Raw genomic sequence first — 25,960 nt, forward strand, 5'->3', positions numbered from 1 at the left:
AGTGTGAATTTATAATACATTATTACATTATATTATTTTATACGATATGATAAAAAACAATGTAATATAAATGAGGTATAGTTTTTGTAGTGAGGAGCTGTTTGTAAGTTGCTGATTGGCTGAAATGGTTGTCACGCCTGTGGGGTGTTTTTCAGGCTCCGCCCACTTCTTTTACCGCTACTAGCCATTTCGGCTAACGTCGAGACGACTCTTTTGGACCTTTCTTTTCCTCAGTCTCTTTTGTTTGTTTTTGTGTGGGAAGATTCTGCGATGGTTGTGTTAGATAGCAATAACAGTGACGAGCAGGATGTAATGTAAGTGAATTTTCAGCTTGTAAATTAGCCGTTAGCTAACCGTTTGATCTTTCATCGCATACACGTCAGTTGTTTTTGTTAACGCGTCTGATTTGCCTCTCAGTGTCTGTTTTGGCGTTCACTGTTTTACATAAATAAACTCATAATAGTGCTGTGTTTGGTTAATACTACCCCACCGGGGTAGTGATTTTTAATGGCATGTAACAGTTAAATACTACGATTTGTTCCGTAGCTAACGTAAACTGCTACGATGGAGGTCAATACACTGTATATGATAAGGACATCATTTATTAAAAAAATAATAGCGATCATGCTAGTATAAAATAAATCGTATATTTCGTCTTTAGATGATATGTAGGTCATTTTAAAGTTCGGGTTTTGAACAAAGGCACCTGCTTCTTGATAAACAATAAGCAGAAATTCAATCGATCATGAAACTTGAAGGCGTTTAGATAAAATCTGTATATATTTTAGTAAATTAAAGCTGTGACCTATTTCCCTCTTAAGCATCTAGCCTGAACTATAAATAAATGCCCATAAGTGGGCCTCAGTTGAGAGGAGTAGCATCTGCCTGCGCGCCCGGAGGCTGCACTTTCAGGACCGTATTTCTAGGACCCTCGGTTTTTAGCAACAACGGAAGCGACGAGTGCATCTGCTTGTTTTTATGAAGTATGGACGACAATAAGACTGTGAGTATCAAATGCAAATCTTTTTTTTTTATCATTAAAAACAATTGTAAAAAATGTATTTGGTAAGTTAATGTAGCCGAAGTGAGTTGATCGTGAGTTGCTATAGTTTTGAATGCACTACAGTATATAGCCACAATATAAGCTTCTAATGCTGTAAAACGAGTTGTAAGTAAATTCGTTTAACGAAGCCAGCACGACTGGCAAGCTTATGTTGATTATCTTCATTTTGACATTATTATTATAATATTGATTGTTACATTTGGCATCATAATAATTGACACTTAAAATACCACGTGCTAGATTTTGTCATGTATATTACTGTGTAGTCTATATGAATTGATATGAAGGACTGAGCTCTGTGCAGGCAATAGTATGACAAAAGATTAATAAATAAATTGGTCAAGTACTAGGCTTCGGCCTTGGTGGTCACCAAGATCTTTTAAATATGAAATTTAAACATGTTCAACTGAATGTTATCATTATTTCATTCACTTCTCTCTCTTTCTCTCTACGCTTTTATCTCTCTTAGGAGTCAATGAAAACTTCATCAATGAAGTCAGTGAATTTAATGAAGTGGTGCATGAATGTTGTTCATGTAAACAATTTTTGTGTGTGTTCAACTGTTAATTTGTTATTTAATAAAATATACACAATCTTAAATCTACCCCGTGTCATCCTTGTGTCTTCACTCTGTACTTGAAATGTGGTTAATCTAGTGACTGAACAGGCTATACCATGACTTTTATTTTTACTTGATGTGTTATATTATTATGCTAGTTAGTCACAACAATTACTCCACATTAAGCTGTTAGCAATAAGGTTTAATTGCAAGAAATAAAGTAGTGTTTGGGTGCAATAAACCTTTAAAAAAAAGTTGCTAGAATTGGGTGGAAATACTGCACTTTTTTCGGTCCTCAAAAATTAGGGTCCTTGGGGACTGCGGTTCTCCGAACTCCGATTTGGTAGGTGGCGCTGTCACAAAAAAATAGGGCCCTGGAATTGCGAGATAATATTGGTTGACAGCAGTAGTGTCACGTGAACAGACACGTCAAACAAAGATATATTCAGTTTTACTGCTGGTGTAGTAATACTTATCTTTACACAACTTTTTTCACTTTAAAACTGCATTGAACATCTTTGATATATAACATATATGCTAGGTGCTTTATCCAGTGAAATTCATATACAGTAGCCTAGTTCAGTAAGTAAAGTACAGTATTTGACAGGCTGATGTAACCCACATTCAGAGTTGTCCTTGAACTCATCACAAAACTGAATTGCTGTGGCTTTGGTAAAAATCCTTTGACAGTGCAGTTTATTAAATTCGACAAACCCGACTTGTTTTTTTTTCAGCCTGATCGAGCGACGCTGCTCATCTCTACCCAGCTCTCCTGCAAAACGTGTTTCTCCTGCCAAAAAGAAGCAGTTATTCATAAATCAGGCCATCCGTAACTCTGATCTCACCCCGAGAGCTAAGGGCAGGAAGAGTCTGAGACGACTGGAAAACAGTGAGTAGTATTGAACGGTGCTGTCAAATCGATTCCAAAATTGTGTTTATATAAAACATGTATGTGGTGTATATGTTTATGTAATAAAAAATGTGTAATGTATATTTATAGTTATTCATAATGTAAATTATATATAAATATAAATGTGTATATATAGTGGTTTCATCAGAGGCACACGGCTGGGTTTGGTTATAATATAAGAATTTAATTTATATTAATTGTAATCTATATTAATATTTTATTGAATGTTAAATGTATTGAATTTAATTAAAACTACTTTACAGTTATTGATTCTTTGCAGAGGTCTACCAAAAGTTAAGTTTGGGCCGCATAGCGTTTTTTTATGTTGTTGCCTATGAAACCATCTATATACAGTATATATGTGTAAATATTTGTTATATGTACATGTGTCAAAGACGAAAAAGGGTTTAAGCATAAAAACAATAAGTGTAATACTGCTTTAAATTGTTGTTTTAAAAAAAAGTTTTCTGTTGAATTTAATTGCATTTTTGTTTTTTGAGCAAAAAATAAATATCTTACATTTTTCCATGATTTACAGAAGACGCCACTAAAATGTCATTCAGTGTAACAATCTTGTCAGCCATATTTATAACAAAAATCAATTTATGACATTAAAAGACTAATTACTTTCACCCCAAATGCTAATTAGTTGTAATTTTACATTTGTTTTAATTTGTCACTATCCTATAGGTTTTGCCCATTTGACAATAAGAATTTGTTACTAATTCAAAGCACAATAAAATGTGATATGCTCCCTTATTCTTTTATTTATTTTAATATGTACAAGTCAGAATAAGCATGTTTGAATTTGTACATAAATATTGTGTTACACTGAATGAAAATGTGTCATTATTTCAACCAAATTTTGACATTTTATTCTCCAAAAACTTAGTTGAAACCATAAAGTAGACATTATACTTACATTTAATGTGCTTAGTTTCTATGGACATTAAATCACTTTTGTAAATTTCTTTTGATGGGGACATCTTAACGTCTTTGACCCACATACATTTAAGTGTGTGCATTTATACATTAAATATACACACCATACACACGTTACATAAACACAAACATTTTGGAATCGATTAATTGCGATTAAGCGATTTGACAGCACTAATATTTACCAATTTATTACCCAATTTGTTGTTTATTTCATCTTTCTTTTTATAAAAAATCTGGATGAGTGAATTATCTGTAGCATTATTATTGTAGTCGTACATTGGTATTTTTTCTTTGGAACACAAAATAGGATATTTGAAGAATGTATTCGATTTCTTTTACATACAAAACAAACCTCTAAAATTCCTGAGAGTCCATTGCAGAGAAAAAATGTAAATGCTTCTTGTAACATTTTAGAAACATTTGACTGTAATGTAATGTTAATTATTACATCCGTGAGTTTGTAAAACCACATGTCTGCCTAGCTCGTTTTCTGGACAATCTTTTGGACCGAGACGAGTGCTCTGTAGAAGAGGGTGAAGGACGTGAGACAGCCTTACCCACCATCTTCACCGAAGCCTGCACCAATGGAAACTATGTTGAGGTAAACAGGTTCCATTATCTGCTCTCAGGTGAAGCGTATTTTGTCGTTTTCAAATCTTCCTCTATCATGTCTCTCAGTACTGGAGTGATTTTATGAATCGTTCTGGTGAGGAGCAAGAGCGACTGTTGGCTCTGCTCGAAGAAGAGGCGCAGAGGACCCACTCCCCCAAGAGCCATAAAGACCAAAGAGAGGGTCTGACATTATTTAATCATTATTTAATATAAAAAACTCACATTCACATCTTTAGAGAGAGGGACAGTCAATCGAAACATCAGCTGGTCCGATAAGAGACCGTTCTTTTGTTGGTTTTATATACGATGACTCTATAGCTGCCTACTCTCACCTACTGTCAGGACATTACAAACAAGCCTATGGTTTGGACAAGCGGGTAGTCCCGCCCCAAACTCACGTCATTGGTTTATCCGGAAGCTGAGGTACTTAAACAACAAGGCAGCGTTTTGAAAGCACAGCAACATTAACCCCCTTTAAGATATCAGCCTTCAAAAGGGTTTTTATTATCAAAGAATTACACATTGTGAATATTTCAGTGCTATTTATAGAGTATTCGTGATTGAACTTGACACTTTATGTGATGGTTATTCTGTTTTCCTCCGAGCAGTAAATCCTGCCTTCAGCGCTCAGGAATGTTTCCAGAGGATCGATCGAAGGTTGCGTACGACGCTGCGACGCAGACATATTCCCATGGTAATTTTTTGTCATTTTATCTAAATCGTTATCTGTTTCCTTTGACAAGTAATGCCGCTTACACCGTCACAATAATTCCTCTGTTCTGTCTGATGTCTGCTCATCCATCTGGTCTGTTAAAGGGGGTGTTGGAGAGTCTGGAGTCTGATCTGCTAGCATTCTTCATGGCACATCCACACTCAATTTACATAACCAAACTCGGAAGCAGGTGCACAAATCTAAAGCATTCAATTCATCTCTCACCACCACGCAATAATTCACACCACTAACTACAGTACATGCCAGAGGTCGCGTTAACCCAGAATTCTCCGTCATTGACAGATGTTTTTTACCAGTGACGGAAAAATCTGAAGGCCGTTCGTCATTTTGACGGATTACAATATGGCCAACTCCCCGTTTTGTCATTTCCCTTCATTAGAGCTTGATCGTAGGCACTACCCCTGCCCTGAACACTATCCCGAAGGGACGTGTGTTTCCCATTCACTAGCTTACTTACAATACCTGGTCCGTTTTGGAAAACGTGCGCGCGGTCAGCGGAGACTCGCGGTGCAGATGCATCTGTCACAAACCCTGTGTTGCGTGCACACATACACATACAAAAGCGACTAGCGTCTTTTTGGATAAACTAGCTTTCAGTGAGTGGAAAAATGTCTCTCTTGGCGTCTTCGCTGTTCAGTGAGCGGCAGAAGCTGCACATTCATGACCAAACCGCAGCTTACTTGTGAGTGAGTACAAAACACCATTTACAAGCACCTGTCATTGTGACTGACTAGACATATGAACATAAACATTTAATTATTTTATTTTGTAATTATTATTTTATGTCTGACAACAGAAACATTAAATATATAAATGAATACAAACAACAACGGCTTTATTGGGCATTCAGTTTCCGAGCAAGTTTCTGAGAGTAAAGCAAGTACAGCGTGATGACGTCACGAACATGCTTATTACCACGTAACGGCACCTTGCACCATAGTGACGGGTAATAATAGATTATGACAGATTTTTTATGAGCCTGTCCGTCAAAATTACGGACAATAAAAAAGTACATGAATGTTCAAAAGCAATAAAATTAGCCAATAGACGACCATGTTTTTGTAATGAGATGTATTTGTGTTTCTTACAGTTATGAGCGACTGCTGCTTCATGCTGTCTGTCAGTATATGGATCTGACCTCTGCCAGTGAGTGACATCATATCATTTGAAGTGAAACAATATTTGGGCATGGAATATTTTTAATTGTGTTGATATTCATTTCAACATGTGAAGGCTGCACGCTTCGAGGTTGCATACATCATCAGGGATGTCTTATTTCAGTTAAAAACATTATAAAACTAACATTTATTCCTCAAAAAAACGTCATCACTGTAGTTACATACTTACTTGGTAAAATCTTTGATTTGTGTTGGCAGAAGTGAGAAACTGTAAAGCTTGAATGCTTATATTGTGTGAATGTAAATATTGTTACCCGTTTAAATATTCTTGCATTTTATTCAGATGAACATATTCAGATTAAAAGATAAAAAACTTGATAATAAAGCTTCTTGTTGATTTAAGGAAAGAATTAGATTTGATATGTATGCAGTCCTGTATTTATGTATTTACACCACACCCTGTTTGTCCCAGACCCCGCCCACCAAAGACATCAACAAACCTGATTGACATGTAGAGAATGTTTCAAATAGACTAAAAGCCTAAACGCTTGATTTTTTCCGTAGGCTCTGATTGTAATGGTGCTCGGCAAACAAAGGTGCTGAACAAGCAGGAAGCTTTTCTCCCTCCTGAACCTTTGCTGTCTGCCTACCTGGAGAAGCCTTAAATCTTGGCCAAGACCAACACCGGTGCTGTTGATCCAGCTAGAACCAGCACCACTGCCTATCACCTGGCCAGCGTAAACTCTGAAGCAACATCAAAATCATAAGAGCTGGCTGGGAGGTCTTGTTCTGTAGGAGAGACTGACTAGAGTTATGTACTCAGTCGTCCACTTTTCAGTGCGTTTTCTGATCTGAGCACTTATTAGTAGACCTGTATTTATAAACGATCTGATACATTAGTGGCGTGGCGTCTTTGCAACAAAACGATTAAGAATATGATTTGATAATGAATTCTTTTGATGTTTGGGGCCTCAGCATGAATTATATGTACAACTCAAGGGAACATCATTAACAAATGCACACACATGACAAATCTCATAATCCATTTTATGCAGTTTATATTTGTTTATACCTGCAAACAGGTTTAGAAATTCAACAGACATACTACAACCAGTTTTACGACGTTTCCCGTCTACCCGACAGCTCTTTCACTCTAGAACTTGAATTTTAGTGAAACAGTTCTTCTGCTTTTGCCCCGCAGGCATTTCCTTTGAATGTCTACAAAACATGCATTTACAACTCTGCCTTATCTGCATATGCCATTTTTTCAATTGTTCAATTTTGTATTTAATATACCGAGCCTTTGCATTAAGGCTGTTATGGTTTACGTACTGTGTAGGAAAATATTTTATACCATCAATAGTCCTTGCATTGGTGTTTATAACCAAAGTGTATGTGTAAATTGCTTATTCACAGGCATCAAGCTTCATGAATGTGAACGTGAACCTTCACAATAGTTAAGAAAACAAATATTAGTCATAGTAGTGAGTGTTGCATTTCTGTGGAGAAGTGGGCTTTTTAGAACATTTTTTGTGTGCCAGTAATTAAGTTTAATAGTATTTATTCAGAACATGAATATACAAACCGATGAACACTTCATTTTTGTCCAGGGTGAATATCTGTACCTAAGACAAATACAATTAATAGGATTTGCTTAAAATGAATGTCATAGTTGTTGTGTGATAGTATGGATTGAATGCAAGTGAGCATTCATGTGCACCTAAACAAGAAAATAAATAACTTCATGCTTGTTATTACTTGACTGGTCTTCTTGTGTTGGCATTTGGCATACAAATATGAACAGTTTAAAGACTTTAGATTTACCATTTATGTTTAATTTTACATGCTACATTTTAAGATCACATTATGTTATATTAAAACGAATAATTATTTATTATTTTGATAAACCACATTTTAGTTGTAATATAAAACGTGTACATATTTTAAAGTATTCATGTAAATCGGACAGAAATCAAATACAATTTGAAACTTTTTTACATTCAGCTACACATTTTCCTTACCATTACTTACTTTATATTATTTAATATTGAAAAGTTTTTCATCCACTGACATGTTGATTTGTTCATTTTATCCTCAAATGTATAAGCTTATTAAGCTCAACATGTTATATGATGCCATTGATGGTTCAGCTGTATCTTTGCTGGGGTTCCATCGAGACTATAGTGACCTTGATATGTTAAAATAGTTTTATTGTTGTAATTAGGCATGGGCTGAACACCGGTTCTAAGATATACCGCGGTTTGGAAACGTCGTGGTTTTAAAACCACTAAAAGTTTCTGTTATACCGTTCCAAAGGCATGAGCTGTTTTTATCAAAGACGGAAAGGGCAGGAATCCATCAGGCTCTGTGCTATTTTTTGTTCATGCTTAATTAGTTGTTCGCTCATCTCCACTTAATTTATTTATATATATGCATGGATGAATGCATGTAAGTTTAATTACTGGAAATGCATGTAAAAGAAGACTAGAAAGGGGTGACATGCCTTCAAAATGTTGGGGAACGGTAATACGGTAAGAGTACACGGTAATACCATGGTACCTTTTGGGTACTTTAACATTATTCTTTTATTCTGAATATTGCAAATTACAAAGATTTAGACAAATAATAAAAACAAACAATAAAATATTAATTTGAAAGTGCACTTTAGCTATCCCTATATCTCATTTTAAGTATCATAATCTTGTTACTTTCACTTCTTTTAATAATGCATAAAGTAGCGTGCACTTAAGCCACACCTAAAATGTATGAATGCATTAGATAATATCAACCTTGAGATGTTTTCTTATGCAGTGACATTCATACATTTTAGGTGTGGTGTTACAAGTGTCAAAATACTTCATAAGAATCGGCTGAAAACACATCTCTTCCGTCAGCACCTGACCGATTAGTTCTGACTGATCTCTTTTCTATATTTAAAAAAAAATTAAGCTTTGTTTACGGTGGAAGGCTATATGAGACCAGTTTTACAGCGCTTATGCTTTTTCTTGTCCTTATGTTGTTCCAATTGCTTCCATCGTTTACCTCATTTGTAAATCGCTATGGATAAAAGCGTCTGCTAAATGACTAAATGTAAATGTACTTCAAGCCGCTGGAATGCGTAGGTCAGTACATGCAATACCGCCTCTGTCCAGTAGGTGGAAACCAAACACCGCACACAGTTTTCTGCACTTTAACCCGAACCCTCGCAATTTCAGTTCTCAGAAACGGTCTGCACTTGATCCAAATGACATTAGTCGCGTGCTTTATCATATCATGTATATATAGACCTAATTAATCTCTTAAAAATATACACGGTACATGGAAAGGGATGGGATGGGTATTTTATCCGAACTGTATCTTCAGTCCATGTAAAGTTTCCTGTCACGCATAAAAAACATACTAATGGGTGTTGAGTGTTCATAAATATTTTAGAACTGCCGAAACATCAAAGTAAGCTTTACATGCTTACAATGTTGCCTAAAAGTCTTACGATACATAATCTGAATCCGTTAATAATCTGTTTTTGTCAACCCTGCTGCGTGTTTATCAATGATTATCAAGGCTATACAGCTCAGTATAGAGTCTGCGATAAAAGGGAAGGGCTTACGCCAGGGAACGTCGCTCAATGTGTACATTCCACCATATAGCGTACGTACGTGTATAGCACGCGCAGACGAGGGTCTAAAAAGTCGTTCTGTTTCAGTTACCAGATTCAAGTGAGCAGCACTATTAAACTAGTGACAATTTAGGGCCCAACGCGAGAATTTACTGTAAAGGTCACTTAAACCCGGGGACCTCTCATTAGCGTCGAGTCATTTGTGGATGTTTCCTATAGAGTGGGGGAAGGCAGCCCCATTGATTCAGAGGTTTGGAATTTGCATCTGATTGCTGTTTGTCAACCAATGGTTTAACTCGACGACCGCGGGCACCGCCTCAGATTAGACGCATATGATGTTACAGCCAAATTAACCTCTATATCGAAATGAAATGAGGAAGCGACACGCGCGTCACACGTACACGAGCCTACACGAGTTAATGTACACTTTGATAGACCCCTGACTTTAAATCAAACGCTGACACAGAGCGTGTTGCTTTCACGGGGAAATCGGGAATGTGCCTTACGCTTCCCAGGAAAAAAATACTGAACGGAAGTTGAGCTGGTAAGTGAAGCGAACTTTTTTCTCCCCGTCTCTCTTTCTCCACACTTTTCTGTTCGTGATGGGAATACAAGCGCTGTGACGCTTCATGGGGTTAACAAGTGGGTTTATTTCCCGTCTTACGGTGTTTTAATGGCGTGTAATGATGTTATTTTAGAGTTGGTTTGATTTGTGATGTTACAGTGTGTATGTAACAGACGACAGAATAAACGTAGCGCACTAGACGTACGGCAGTGAACAAACTGCCAGCAGACACGCGATTTACATGCAAATGATAGCGTGAAAATCCCCAAGACTGTCTGAGGAGTAGAGCAACTTTTTCTTGGATGTGGTTTCGAAAGGTAAGACGTTAGTTAACGTTAGTTGGCAGTTGTCGTTTCTTTTTATTATCTAAGTCGGTTATCTGTGATCTTGTGGATGTGGAAGTTGTGTATCGATTAAAGTTTCTAGGTATTTACATGAATGTTGCTCTTTTAAACGCTATAATTCGGATCACTGAACACAATGATATTTACTAATTACAATGATAATTGATCATTACAATTCACAGACATTATCGAAATGACTTTTGCATTATCTCTGTGTGCCGATCTAGAGCTTTCTGTGTATTTTATATCATGGCCACCTCTGAAAGCTTTAGGTCCCTATAGATCCGAGGGTCCCAGGGGTAAAGCAAACCTCTTTAAAATGCCGCGTTTCAAATGTGGGTTAAGACCGATTTGATTGTGTTCCCTTCAATCTCTTGAAACCAGGAGAGAAACGATTTTTTCAGTCTATGGTAAGATTTTCGTTTCATTGAAACGGAAGAGCAGATTTGTTTGAAACTCAGCATGTGTAGATCACACGTGGTTTGAGACAGAGTCCTGACTTGAGAACAGCTGGTATATTTGCAGCAACAGCTGGGAAAAAAGTATTTGATTAAATAACCCCAATTTACCACAAAAAATGCATGCTTTTACATTTCTTTTAGCATATATACCTATTTACTCAAGTCACTACCTATTTGCTTTATAAATGTGCCAGTTTGATCCACAGATTAGATGTTTGCCATTATTTGGGTGCTTCAAAATAACAGAAAAGGCCTTTTGTGCTAACATTGGTTTCGTGGATGGTTTTTAAAAAAGGTTTTCGATGAACCATGTGAAAACCTAAAACGGTCAGTTAGCCTCAGTTTTTAGAGTTTGCTTTGAATAGGAAACACTGTAGCTTGTTTGTCTGATGTCATCGTGTGCATTTTGGCACAATTAAAAATCTCGTGTTGGTTTATGGGCCTCATTTTAAAATGCCCTTTGGCCAGAGAGAGAGAGAGAGAGGCCTGCACAATGACTACCCAGCCGAGCCAGTATCAACAAGAGTCGATACTGTTCAAACTCAGTTGTTGCATTCAGGAAATCTTGACAATGCAGTCGAATGGCATGTTTGCATGTCTAATAATGTGGTTCTGTTTTAACTGCTTCTACATTAGCAAATGTAACCAACTCTAACTGTAGCTACACTAGAGACAGCTGTGCACGCACATTTGCATGCCGTGAATAAGTGTAGATTTAATAAAGTCGTAGGACAACAAAACAGACGCTGTAACGGAACTAGGAACTTCAATAGTTGATCTGTATGGTTAAAATAACATTAATGTAAAAATGGCGTTGAAAGGATGTTAAAACAGTGTGTTATGTTAAAATAAAAAATATTAGGTTTAGCTTTTTGGCCACTTGAAGGTTAATAGCGTTGGGTGACTGATGGAAACATCCCCTGAGTCAATTCTGAAGTCAGCTGTGTGTATGTATATCATGGATATCTCAGCATTATATGAGCCATTAGCCACACCCCGTTTCTATAGTTATTGGTATCAGTTTCAACTATTGAAAACCAAGTCAACAGCTTAGATCCAATTAAAAGTGAAGTGTTGAATTTTCTCTGAAGTCCGTTCTCTTATCCGTGCATATTATGCAAAGACAATTTGTAAGTCATTCACGGGTTGTTTTTCCAGAAAATGCAAACAGTGTGGCTCTGTGGTGCTATCAAAACATTGCCGTGTTTGTTTGAGCGTGCCGACAACCTCAATACATGTTGGAACCTATATATTTGTTAGATCAATGACAAGTTGAAGCCATATATTTAGTTTGGCATTTTTGTTACATTAGTGGCACCGAAAACATGCATGATAAATGGTGCCATGACTGTACTTCAGATGCATGAAATTGTGAGAAGCGTAAGACATGTTGTGTTTGTGTGCGTGGGCTCTAAACTGATAAGTCGAGGAACATGGAGATATGAGGCCCTGCATCCTGTCACACCTGTCGTGATCTGAATGAAGAGAAGATATCAGACATCATGTCTGCACGTTTTCAGGTTGGCAAACTCCGATCAGGCCAAACAGGTTTGAGCTCGGCTTGTAACTAGGTAAAGACGAGTGGGATCAGATATCCAGTGTCACATTTTAAGCAGGGAACAGCTCTGTGATTAGATGAATATCTATAGGAACACATCCGAGTATGGCTGTTTCAGCACGCTGTACGTCAGTGAAACAGAAACCACCATTACAAGAAAATGCAAGGCATCCATGAGAAAATAAAACATAACAAGTTTATTTTAGTGCATTAAACATGCTTTGCATGCCATCATGTCCAAACAAACAACAGACTTAATTAAACCGATTTAATTTGATCGCAATGTGGCAAAATGGCATTATTTTCATACATCGCCTTTAGGATGTGTCTAGAAAAAGCTGGAGTTCAGTGCTGACAGAATAGCACGCTGAGGGTTGGCAGGAGGTTGCGTGGACTCGGATGAGTGGCTTGGCTCGGGTTCAGCTGTGCCATTGCCAAAAGCCACATATTAAAGCGTTCCTGTGGCTCACTGCCGTTCACCTCAAGCACCTGCCAAAAATGCGATGATTTCACTGTTTGGGAGCGTGCCACGTGGGAATCCCGGGCCAGCTGATGCTCGGCCTTCTTTCCTTGCTTTTTATTTGGGATTACAGCCTTTAAAAAGCGCGCACAATCGGAAGCCGTGGCCTGGAGCCATGGATCCATGGTTGGCCATTGTCTGATTTGGTTAACAAACCATTCTGCTGTTTCTCAAGCTATAATAATGTTTTGGCAGTTTGCCCTGATAGCTACAAGCAAACAAAATAAGCAGACCTGATTGCTGAATTACAACATCAATCATGGGCCATCTTTTGTGGGACAGGCATTTAGACAGCTGTCATCGACTGCAAAGACTGGATTCTTCAAAGGTTGCAACACAATGGCACGGCATACTCGCCACATCCATGTTTTGCAAGAAAATATCAACCAACTTGTTTGGCCAGTTTTTATTTTCAATTTTTTCATCAGTTTAGCGCTTGTGGTGGGACAACAGAAGAATTCCACAAGGTTTGGTTGGACTTCAATTTAAGTGAACACCGAGGGGCTTGATGTTTGGTAGAAAAGGCTGAAAATGGTTAGCACGTTTTTCTTAAACGTTAAAGAGTTAAAGAACAATAACAGCATTCACATTAAGATTCTGGAACATTGATGACAATTGAAAATGCAGCCGTAGACTGGAGCGATGTCATTTTGGTGGTGACTGACTTTTAACCCTTTATGGTGGTTCTTATTATAACAACAACTAAATCCAATAAGGCTAAAGAACAGATAGGGTCTGAAACATGCATCACATTGAAAAACAGGATTGAATTCCTATTTTAACCTAGAAAGACATTTGTAGAATAAAAAAAAATTGAAAGCTGAAAAATGTCTAGGTCACTAATAGGGCTGAGCGATTTTTAAAAAAATCAAATCGCGATGTGAGACGTTGCGATTTGCTAATAGCAAGAGGCTGCAATGTGGACGCTATGTAAAAAAATATGAAATGCGTATGTTCAGGCTGCTTTGAGTGGCATTCTTGCTAACCAACTGAGTGAGCTCACCTCCGTTATGCCCTATCAGCACTGAACTAGCCAACTGCGTAAACGTCCGTCATTAAAAAAAAAAGAGAGAGTGAGAGAGATTAGGGCTTCTACAGTCAGAGCGATCATAAAAGGCAAATAAATACTAAAGAAAATTCCAATTCAGAAGACTAGCAGCCCGTGTCATACTCGCGCGTCTCTCGGATGAGCCGTTAACACCGGGTTCACACCAAACGCGAATTAAGCGTTTTGCGCGAGTTACATACAAAGTCAATGCAAAGACTGCGTATAGAAGCGAACTCGCTGCAGGCGGTGCGAATGACGCGAATCGGGAGGCACGATTGCCGCGAACGCATGTCAATCTCGTCTTCCGCGAAGGTTGAAAATATTTGTTCTAACTGTTCCTGCGAGTAATAAAGAGCGTGGAACGCGATTGTTCGCATTTGGTGTGAACCATAACACGTTCAAGAATCTAGGAAATGATTATGGACATCTTTTTATCACTGTTACTCAAGCCTCATCAGGTATTTTTATGATAATAAAGTATATTTATAATGATCATGTTTGACAGGTGTTGCTTTTTCAAATGCACATTATAAGTGACTCAAACACGTACTGCTTTTAGATCGAGCAGCATTTCTACTGATCCCAGAGCCGTGCTTCACGGACAAGCTACGCATTTAAAAAAATATCGACACATTGCATATCGCAGCCAGCTTGATTTCAATAGGATTTACTGGTATCGCGATAAATTATCGTGCAGCCCTAATTGGTGTGATGTAATCTGGCAGTTGGGAACCAATAGAACAACAGTAAGTCCTATTTGAATAATGCCCAAAACACACTACAAAAAAGATTTTTGTATTGGTTTTAATGGAAACAATAAGAATTTCTGTAATGGTTTTTATGTTTTCTTAACTATACCCATACTGTGCTGCTCCACACTATTGACAATATTGAGCTGAAGCTTGACTTGGAACAATTAAATCGCATATCAAATCGCAATGTCTGTCAAAAAAAATTGCAATGAGATATTTTCCCCAAATCACACAGCCCTAATATAGCGATTGAGACACTTAACACAATGCTAAATTCTACATTAGCTTACCCTCGTGCGCCGTCGAACAAACCAAGTGATCGTTGTCTGCTCTTTGCTATAAGATTTCCCAAACTCTCTGGTATTTTAACAGTATTTTGTTTTGCTGCCATCCGCCATCGATATGATCCATTACTCCTGTGTTGTGCTTGTGTTTATGTCGCGTTCACAATCATGCTACGGCAGTAGAGGCGGCGCAACTATGACGAGAAGTTTATAATCCACACCCATTTTGAAGCGCTACTAAACTGCTGTGGAAAAGCAAAGTGAGCCGAAGTGAAGTGAGCTGTGCCGAGCAGAGTCGTACTAAACCTGACGGTACCATGCAGTGGAAAAGCACAATAAGAGTGGCCCCAGGAGATAAACTATAGTATGCAAATTTCTTTGGGCATCTAGAAATTCCTGGAAGGCCAACTACATTTGCAAAAATCTGTAGTATACAACAGAGCATGCTGCACTGGCTGACATATCCCATAATGCAATGTTTTCCACTTCTAGTGTGATGCAATTTGACCTGTTTCCATCAAGACAAAATGAACCGATAGTAAAAATCTAGTATTTCCAAACATAGTGTTTTGGGAAAGTCAAATTTCTTTTTGTCTTAAAAGCAGCATATTATTTTTTAATTCCAAAACCGTGCTGTATTGTGGTTTTACTGAATATATTTATTTGGTTGTAAATTTATTGTTGAAGATTCAACCGACGGAAACTTTCTGAATAAAGTAAAAAGATCTGTCAAGTAAAAGTAATTATTCTGAATTTTTGTTATCAGATTTAGACTGAATCGGGCCATTTAACCCAGAATGACGGTCGATTCCTGAATAAAGAAACGTTCTGCTGTTCACAGGTTCAATAGCTCTAGTGTTACTCTCACTCTCCAGAATACCAAATACACCCTCGATCCCCCACAGCAGCAGAATGAAAGAGGGTTTGTGGCACGTCTTTAAGACTTCCACCGCTTGTGTTGTTCAATACTTTGCCTTTACAGTGTGAAATAGACCAAGCGGTTTGCTTGCATCCTATCACTGCCTTTGAAGCTGGAAATTTAAGGTACGGGCCTGTGACATCACATCCTGTTCTTAGAAGTGAAGGTCTCAAGCTGTTTACTTCACTGTAGTAAATCTCACATCAATCGATTGCTTTTATTCATAGGCTTCAGTTTTTTTATGGTGGTGTTCGATGGAATCTTAATATTTCAGTTAACTTTGACTTTTAGAAATGTAGATCTGCATATAGCATCTGTTCGTCATCATTGCGTCAGTTCTGCTCAATAGCACTCGATGTCGTCAAGACGATGGTACTGTAGGTCAGCTCCATTTGCATTAAATTCAGTGTGTGTTTTTTGTCTTGCTGCTGTGAGGAAGGAAACATCATGTATGTGGAGGCCCACGCTCACACCCTTAGACACGCCATCGTCATGGGAACCGCTCGGATATGATGATGTCACGCAGTTGTCTCGTCTTCCCCGAAGGCTTTCCTTGAGTTCTCTGAAACGCGGGTTGAGATTCACATCAGGATCTCCTGCGTCATCTTATGCAATGCTTTTCCTCAGTCCAAACAACAACTTTCACAAATTGATTTACTTAAAACTGTGAAAGACAGGTACGTCTGTAAGATGTCTTCTAAAGATCTGGAAAACATCTTCTGTGAAAAGACATCCCATAAATGTTTCCAACCAACTGTATCTAAAACACAAGCATCCCACACAAGTTTGCTTTTGCTAGGCTACTTCTCTATTCCAGTGTGCTTCTTGCTTGTATGCTCTACAGTTCTCCTTAAAGGGATAGTTTACTCAAAATATCATCATTTCTGTTTATTCAAATGTAATTTATTCTAACATCGTTTATTTACTCTTGTGTTGTTGAAAACCCATATATGACTGTTCTGTGAAACACAAAAAAAGATATTATGAGAAATGCGTCAATGGTTTTGTGTCCATACAATGGAAGTCAGTGGGGTTCAGTGTTGTTTGGTTAACATCGTTCTTCAAAATATCATCTTTTAAATTCTGTATTATTAATGTAATATTCACAAAGGTTGACATGAGAATGAGTGAATGATGACAGGATTCTCTAATAATAATAATATCAACAATGAATATGCTGGTAACATGTACTATTGAGCTAGTAAACCGTAAGACTAAAGGATGCAAAATATCGCCTGCTTATCGTTACCAGGAAATCCCAGAAAGTATCTAGTAGTGCTGTAGTACTCGAGTCCGGTCTCAGACTCGAGACGTTTTTTAATGGTTTCGGACTCGTTGGTATTTGAACTCGAACTTGTCTCGGACTTGGTCATTGGTCTCGAAAATGTATATTATATATGTTTTATTTTCTCCTTCAAAACAAAACATTGATAGAGCACCTATTCTTGTGATCCGAAAACTGTTGCCGACTCTAGAACGAGAGCTGCGCGTGCTCATAAATTCTCTTTTCACACAGCAGTTCAGTTCAGTGTGCGCTGTTGTTGTAACTAAATAACTCCGGTATATTGGTTCAAGTACGCGGGACTGTCATGCACGCCAGAAAGTGAATAACTGAATTAATTTGTGGATAATATTAAGTGTTTACGGGAGACGCTAAACGGGAACGATTCAGCTGAACTGGTTCGACCGGTTCACTAAAAAGAAAGAACCGGTTCAAATGAATGATTCGTCCGCGGCGCGAACCAGCATGAATCATTCATCAGGCACGATGTCAGCGAGCAGCGGCATAATACAGATTGGTTTTACAAACCATAATAAATGTATCGACAGTGCGCTTAAAAGGAAACTTTTTGCAACAAAACTTTCCCCGAAACATGTGGGACAACATCCAATTTCGTAAGACACCTGCAAAGGCATCACAAAGAGAGGTAAGTTAATGCCATGTTTCAGAGTTAGCATTGCATTTGAGTATTTTAGAAAGTTTGGAAAGTAGGGCTTAAAGATAAGATTGATCGTATTTTTATTGTCATTGTGATGAACATGTTATTTAAGGATGGGCACCGACGTGCTTATAAACGAGCCGTGGAGCCTCTGCTCTCTCTAGCGGCTCCTCTATCGAACACGCACGGGCAGGCGCGCGCACGCACACACACACACACACACACGCACAAAAGTGTTCATTGCTGCACAACCTTGCTGTTAGGAGGGCTGATAAAAAAGTTTCTTAAAAAAGTAATAAACAGTTACACTTCGGCTTTGTGACTTTAGTGCTATACCTATATAGTAAAAATAAAATGACCTTATTTTATCTGCTTTTTGATCATTACAAACAATAATGAAAATGATTATATTAGAATAGAAGATATGCTGTCTCTTGCATCACATAAATAATCAATAGTTAAGTATGTGGTCTTGTAGTCATGATTTTTTTCTGTCTCTGTCTTGACTGTCTCAATTGGACTCGGTCTTGACTTGGACTCGAACCTCTTTGGACTCGGATTTGACTCGGTCTCGACTAGTCCTGGTCTTGGACTTGTCTTGGACTCGACAATGGTGGACTTGACTACAGCCCTAGTATCTAGATATCTTTTTTTTTTTGCCAATATCGCACTCGCACACCCTTAATGTGTAGGTGTATCTAGTGGTTTTTCCACTGATTGTTGATGCATTTTTAGGTCGTGGCTGATCATCTAAAAATGCTGGAAAAGGATTCTTTTTATTCTCATTTTGAAATGTTGGTTGTCAGCGGAAACTGATTATTTAATATGTAAATATATGTTGTAATAAATGTAATGAGACTAATCCAGGGTCCCTACTTGAGATTTTCACCTTGGAAATGGATTCTTGGGCGGTTAATAACCTGAACTTCAATCAATCAAGACGTCTTGGTTACATGGTTTAAAAGTGACAGCTGATCTGTCGTAACCAGTTTGATTTGTGTTATTAATAGATGCCAGAGAGTCTTTGACATGCTGGTGATTTGATATTACCAAACAAGGTGTTGGTTGCGATGGATCAAATCTGAAATGGCAGGTCGTACATCTGATGTTTTAATAACTCAAGACCTCTCAAAGCTAGAAGGAAAAATGTCACCAGACCAGAAAATCTCAATTTCAGTAGCTGGTAACGTATGTTTAGTACAGGAGGAAGCCTGTGTAAATCTGTGCAGCATGTGCAATGGGATTTTTTTCTCTCTGCGTCACATCACATGTCAAAAGAAAAATCATTATTCATGCTTCTCTACACCTAGATCGTGATGCATCAGGTTTAAGCCGGCTTTGAGTGAATAATAGATATTGCGAACCTTTTTTTGGCTGGTTTGATTGAACGTGCGGTGTAAATGTGTGTATGTTTTGGACCCCTGTGATGAATCTGGATGTTGGACGGTGTGAGGCTCATTATCAGTGTGGAATTAGACCCTTAGTTCCCTTTATCTCCACTGTGTTTGCTCAGACTTTACAATCGCCGTATTGCCCTCCATCTAGGAGGGTTAACCCATAAACTCCCCGCAGTCTCATTGTCTGCACGTCTCATGCTGAGCGACAAAGTTTTTTTTTCATACCGCGTTGAAGACGCAACAAATCATGCGGTTTGGCGGTTAATCGCACCCAACAACACACCTCCACAAATCTACCATTTATAATCATTTTTTTCAGAGTGCAACAAAAAAGAGGCTTTTTCTCCGCAGAAGCTGCAGAAAGAACAACAGGGTAACAATATAAACGCACTTGTCCGAACTAGGGATGCACGATAAATTATCGGCCATATCGGTATCGGCCGATAAATGGTTATTTTAATGTTATCGGTATCAGCTGATAATAAAGATTTGTGCCGATATATTAAAGTCCCTAGTCCAAACGCAACTTGTTGAAACTTTGAATAATTTATCATTTTTAACAGCAAATTATCATTAATATTATATAACTATTAATTAGGCTACATTTATAAAAACAACCTTTTTCAAAGTGCAACATAAAAAGGGAATATCGGGCTAGCCTGTAGTGCAAGTGTTTGGCTGTTGTACAACTACTGGGCCGCTTTAGTCAATCGGCGAGGTCTTAGCGTTTCGTGCGAGGAAAACCAACATGTTCACTTTGTCTGATTTCTTAACTAGCGATGTGCACGAGTGTTCAAATATTGGATCCGCAATAACTATTCGAAAATTAAAAATGCTATTTGAATATTCGTATTTTTCATTAGAATAAAAACTGCTTCACCACAGGGTTAAGTTACCTCTACAGTAGACCTTAGAGTTGTCACGTCTTATTTAACGCTTCTTCACTTCATTTGTAATGAACTTATAATATACAGAAAATATAAAAAAATCATTTGTATGTGTTCCTAAATCTTTGTTCACTCAGATCGCAAGCTAGTTTAAATATTTTAAGTTTACACACCGGATGCTCGGATTGGGTTTTATGCTCGGCTCACATCACCATATTAAAATGTTTCAAAACTGGTGAGTCACAGAATTTGTTAACATTACTTGCATTAGGTATAAAATACCAACGTAATATTAAATGATTAACAATAATCAATTTATTACCATGACTTCGGAGCGGTTGTTCTTTAATTCATTCGTTCGTTAAAATATATTAAGTAATGCTAATTTCGACAACTTGAAACATGAAAATGTACATTTCACTGCAACTAATGTTAATGAATTTGGCCTTAGCATAACACAGGCACCTTTTTCCATACCTAAAGAGCCTGAATTTTCCTTCAAAGAAGTTCAAAAGGGTCGTCGCCTTCAGGTTACAGACTGTAAATACATTTTTCTTTGTTTTAAAACGCGCTGTGATTCCTTAGTTACCTTAGTTGAAATAAATACCTTATTTATTGATGCAAATGCCATGCAAAGCTAAACAAGACAGACACTGACCATGAACGACAAAGAAAACAATATATATCACAGACTCTCAGTACACCTTTTGTTTGTTTTGTTTTGTACGTTTTCTTTTTGTATTATACCATTCCACGCAGGTTTAAATGCAGTTTTTATGTATTTTTCTATTTCTTTTTTCCAACGTTGCTAATTTTTCAACATTAAAAAACCTATATACATGATATAATATTAATGCGTTATGAATATGTAAAGATAATTATAGGCTTGACGTGAAATTGTGACTAAATAAAAACTTTTAAAAAATGTCTTTATTAACTTAATTTAAATAAACGAATATTGTTTTTTTGTGAGCTCAAATATTCAAATATGAAATGATTGAAAAACGGAGTGACAATGTTGCCAGCTGCACTGAATACACACTCGATGGAGTGGCAATTTACCGGCTGCCCCTTGTCAAAACCAAAATGTGCCCAAATAGGAGACACAACATTTGGCTTAGACACTAGATTCGTGGCCATTTTTTGAATAATGTTGTCAACTGTAAATACTAGCCTATACCACAAAAGAGAAGCATCGATATAAGCACTAGCAACTAACTGTTTACGTTATGCTTTTGTCTTTTATGCATGTGTTTGTGTGTATTTTATTGAACATTATCTGTAGACATCACAAGTACTGAAACCTAGCATTTAATTAAAACTAATCAGACACACACACAAAATAAATCCCCCATATGTTTAATGGACTGTCCCTCTTCCTTGCGCGGGAAGCAGTTTTTTCCCCAGAAGCCCTTGAACATATAGGACGAAAGACAGTCATTTATGATTAACAATTAATTATTGTGTTTATGCACTCCTGTAACTTTAACCAGCAAATAAATAAAATATTAAAGCGTCTGAAGAACGACAGACAAGTCTTTTTTGACTCACTTTTAGGTTACTCGGGACTAAGAGCAATGTAAAACACATCCACGCCCGTCTGAACTAAAAAGTTGGGATCCAAACTACCATAACCTCTCTAACGTTACTTCTAGCGGTGCTTGGAAACACTCAGTGCACCAAATCAACATTAGGTATCCATTTCTGTGCACTACATTACAAAAAATGTGCAGTGATGACCTCAACACTGCAGTCGGCATCTCATTACTGCGGTGATGCGGTTATCGTCACAGCCCTAGTTTTATTAGCTGCTTTACGGGCACGGGCCTTAAAGGGATACTTCACCCAAAAATGAAGATTCTGTCATCATTTACTCGCCTTCGAGTTGTTCCAAATGTGTATAAATATCTTTGTTCTGATGAACACGGTGAAAGATATTTGGAAGAATGCTTATAACCAGACAGATCTCAACACCCATTGACTACCATAGTAGGAAAAAAACAATGGTAGTCAAAAGTGCCCCAGAACTGTTTGCTGTCCTACATTCTTCAAAACATCTTCGTTTGTGTTCAACAGAACCAAAAAAATGATAAAGTAATTGTTCCTACTATGGGAGTCAATGGGTGTCGAGATCTGTTTGGTTATAAGCATTATTCCAAATATCTTTCTGTGTGTTCATCAGAACAAAGAAATTTATACACATTTGGAACAACTCGATTTTCATTTTTGGGTGAAGTATCCCTTTAATGATGTAGATAGATATGATGTATTGAGGGGTGAGCGCTAATATAATGCAGGGATTATGTCATAGAAGTTAATTTAGTTATGGTGGTTTTGCAAAAAAGGTCTTCCAGCGTTTCCGATACAAGGCATTTACTTGGGCGGTCTGCCCGGGTATATTTGGCATCGCATTTTGTAATTTTTTAATCCATCCGTGATAATGATTGTATCTGTTATCGATTAACTAGCAGATAAACAGAGCTTCTGCATCTTCTCTGTTTCCTGACTTGTTTGGTGTGAGTGACGCATGCCCACGTGCGTGTCCTCCTCTTACGTGTTCGATGCACTCTCTTCCGATGAGCTCCATGTGTGTACGAGCCCTCGGCCTCTCGTCCGTGCGTGTAGTTAGCTCCGTGTAGTGTATTTGTCACTTGCATTTAAAATCAGAGAAGCGTTCATAATAATACAGCGACACATTGTCGACGAAGGGCAAACAGCATATAGCCGCTCTTCACTGTAGATGTACTGTATTGTGATTTTGTCCGATGACGTTGCGTTTATAAATCAGGATTTTAGCAGCGGTTAAAGTGACTGCTGTGGGCATGCAGTTGTAAAATACTGTATAATGTGACAGATCAGAGAGCTGAAGAAAAGCAGAAATCAAGTGCTAACAAGACGTGATGACATCAAAAATATGCTAATGCGCCACAAGTCTGTCAAAATCTTGTTAAAAAAAAAAAAGTTGTTCAAATCAAGAGTGTGTTGTAGTGCAACATGCCGCACTCTACACCGCAGGAAACAGACGTGACGTGCCTCGAACCCTCCTATTGTAATCGCTGAAGCGTCTCTTGCCGTGTAGACATTGTTCTGCAGGCTGTGTTTACAGGTGCAGCGAGTACAATGAGGTTGATTGATGGTAGATAATAAAACGCAAATGAAAGGAGACAGATCACAAGACTCAAGATTATGATTGTGGATTATGTGCTGTTTTTATGTGCTGTTTGCGACACTTTTTAAGAGCTTTACTTTCATTGAATTTGATTGTAGATGTACTTCAGGAGAGTTGTTTTCAATCTAGTTTGCCTTTTATTTTCGGATCAACAAGAATTTTTTTTTCCGGTTGGGCCAGTAGTTGGGTAAATATATCTTTGCCATTTTATTGGCTTCGAGTTATACTTTTAGTGATCTCAAAAGCTATTTTTTAAACATTAAGATTGCAATTTCTATTAAACATGATCACAGTTTTAAAACCTTTTAATCAACCTTAAGAAGGGTTGTTGGTTGGTCTAAAGTCTGTAACAGTTATTATTATGCCACTAATACTCCATAATAGGGCTTGGTGATATACAGTATATAAAAAACATAATTACAAATGCATGATGAATAAAGGCAATAAACCTGAATGTTAATGTATTTTAATGCATTTTGGTTTAGCTATTATGTTTCATAAAGAGTGTTATTAGACTAGTTTCACAATTGCTCCCTGCCTCAACTCAGAAGTTTGAGTGTGTTGTTTTAGTATCTTCTCTGATACTTCAGTACAGCTAGATGGAATTTCATTGCCGACAGATTATCGAGTCGTGTGATCTCAAATATTTTTCTCTCTCCCTCTCTCTGTCAGGTAGACCCTGTGTGGGGGTCGTCCTCCCCCTCTGGTGTCTGGTGTTGTCAGTAGAGTGAAAGACCAAGCCTTGCTGCTGCTTCGATAAGCCCCGCCCCTCTGGATCAAGTGTGTCAGAAGTGGTCCAGCCTGTCTTCAGCCGTGGGGGGAAGTGAAGGGAACCGAATCCTAGCGAATCCTGTTTCCCAGGCAATGAAGCTGCAGGCGGTGATGGAGAACCTGCACAGACAGCAGAGAGCCAAACTGCTGATGGAGCAGGCGGGGCAGTCACACAGCCCCGCCCCTTCAGGTGAGGAGCTGAAAAGAAACCCTGCCTCCGAAGCGGAGCAAGCTCAGATGGCAGCCTTGGCGGCCATGCGTGCGGTAGCGGCGGGACTTCAAAGGGCCGAAAGCCCCATGTCCGATCACAGCAGCGGAGGAGAGGACGATGAAGATGATGATGAAGAGGAGCGATACAATAATATGATGGGCTCTGAGGAGGAGGAGCAAATGTAAGTGGGTGGTCACATGCAAATGAGTTAAACAAAGATTTCATAACTGCCTCTCGATTATCATTGTCCTCTCAGTAACCTTCCACCGTCTGTTTGCAGAAAACAAAAATGGGACGAAGATGATTTTGAGGGTGAGATGGAGGAAGACTACGACGACGATCTGGGCGACGAAGGGCTGCCACAGGGTCGTGAGGTCGTCACCCCCGGCCGAGGCATCTTCCTGTTACCCCAACGCCATCTACACCCCCAGATGCTGAAGGCCAGGCCCGGCTCTGAAAGCGAAGCGCGTGCGTTGCTTCACTCCGCTCATTCGTCCCATGGGCCGCTTCATGGGCAGGACCACGCAGACTGGACCTATGAGGAGCAGTTCAGACAGGTAGGCATTCTGGGTATTTGTAGCCTCCCATAGGTGGTCCTGTCAACTGTCATCATGATGTTAGATTATTAAAAGGTAGTTCCTGTATGCAGCACCTGTAGAGAGCTGTAGCTTTTTGAAAAAGAAATATACCCCTGTTATAAGTTAAGGAAATAGTTTATTGACAGTATTTAATAGAGAGATCAGCGTGCAGAGCTTAGACTGACTGAGACGTAAAGGTTATGAAAGCAGAACCCTAGAAATAATTGATGTACCACATTGAGTAAATCTGACCCTCATGTCTCTAAGCTCTGTAACATCATGTTCCTAACAGATGCAACATGAGAAAGTGTCAAGCATTTATGTTAAGATGCAATCTGGACAGCCATTTAATTGATGGAGGTCACCAAGTTTTGCAGTACTTTTGCTTTCTAGTTGGATTTTCTGCTAGACTGCAGAACAAAAAATGAAATGGGTCTTTTTTGGAGATGTTTTTGTTACAAGAGCTGTTTTAAGAAAGACAGATTGACTCGTGTCTAGGGCTGTCAAACGATTATTCACGACTAATCGTATACAAAATGAAAGTTTTTGTTTACAGAATATATGTGTGTGTGTACTCTGTATAATAATTATGTATATATAAATACACATACATGCATGTATAGTTTTAAGAAAAAAAAAATATATATATTAATATATAAATGACATTATATTAATAATAAATTATATATACATAGAAAAACGTATATACACGTGAATATTTCTGCGTGTATTTATATATACATAATTATTATACTACTAATGTGATTTGCATACGATTAGTCACAAATAATCGTTTGACAGCCCTACACGTGTCATATGCTGTGAGTCACACAATATGCAAAAATAAACTCTCAATAATCCCACTTGCATGGGGACAAAATATGTATTTTGTAATAAACGAAAATGAAAAGATATTGTTGAAAATGCAAAGAAATGTCACAGAGGTTAAACAGCATTCTGGTGTTGATTTGTGAGTCGATTCATACGTTGTAAATCCGTAGGC

At 38.1% G+C, this 25,960-nt stretch overlaps 2 protein-coding genes across 5 annotated transcripts in view; both read left to right on the forward strand.

Annotated features, from left to right (window-relative positions):
• Window positions 1–150: 150 nt before the first annotated feature.
• On the forward strand, window positions 151–7,684 carry r3hdm4 (R3H domain containing 4). The gene is made up of 8 exons (XM_057361535.1): window positions 151–314; window positions 2,357–2,511; window positions 3,957–4,075; window positions 4,153–4,267; window positions 4,695–4,780; window positions 4,903–4,988; window positions 5,910–5,965; window positions 6,502–7,684. The coding sequence occupies exons 1-8, from the start codon at window positions 271–273 to the stop codon at window positions 6,600–6,602; spliced, it is 762 nt and encodes a 253-aa protein (XP_057217518.1). The 5' UTR covers window positions 151–270; the 3' UTR covers window positions 6,603–7,684.
• Window positions 7,685–9,806: 2,122 nt separating this feature from the next.
• arid3a (AT rich interactive domain 3A (BRIGHT-like)) overlaps window positions 9,807–25,960 on the forward strand; it is a 38,309-nt gene continuing 22,155 nt past the window's right edge. Inside the window, exons 1-3 of one of the 4 annotated variants that reach the window (XM_057362526.1) lie at window positions 9,807–10,097; window positions 24,070–24,560; window positions 24,660–24,936. In XM_057362526.1, coding sequence (XP_057218509.1) covers window positions 24,262–24,560; window positions 24,660–24,936 — 576 coding nt within the window. In that variant the 5' untranslated portion in view covers window positions 9,807–10,097; window positions 24,070–24,261. Of the gene's footprint in view, window positions 10,098–10,138; window positions 10,436–23,370; window positions 23,585–24,069; window positions 24,561–24,659; window positions 24,937–25,960 lie in introns of those variants that run through there. The other 3 variants (XM_057362529.1, XM_057362527.1, XM_057362528.1) reach the window with 3 other exon arrangements.

Source organism: Triplophysa rosa, linkage group LG20 (genome assembly GCF_024868665.1).
Source record: "Triplophysa rosa linkage group LG20, Trosa_1v2, whole genome shotgun sequence".
Classification (NCBI taxonomy): Eukaryota; Metazoa; Chordata; class Actinopteri; order Cypriniformes; family Nemacheilidae; genus Triplophysa; species Triplophysa rosa.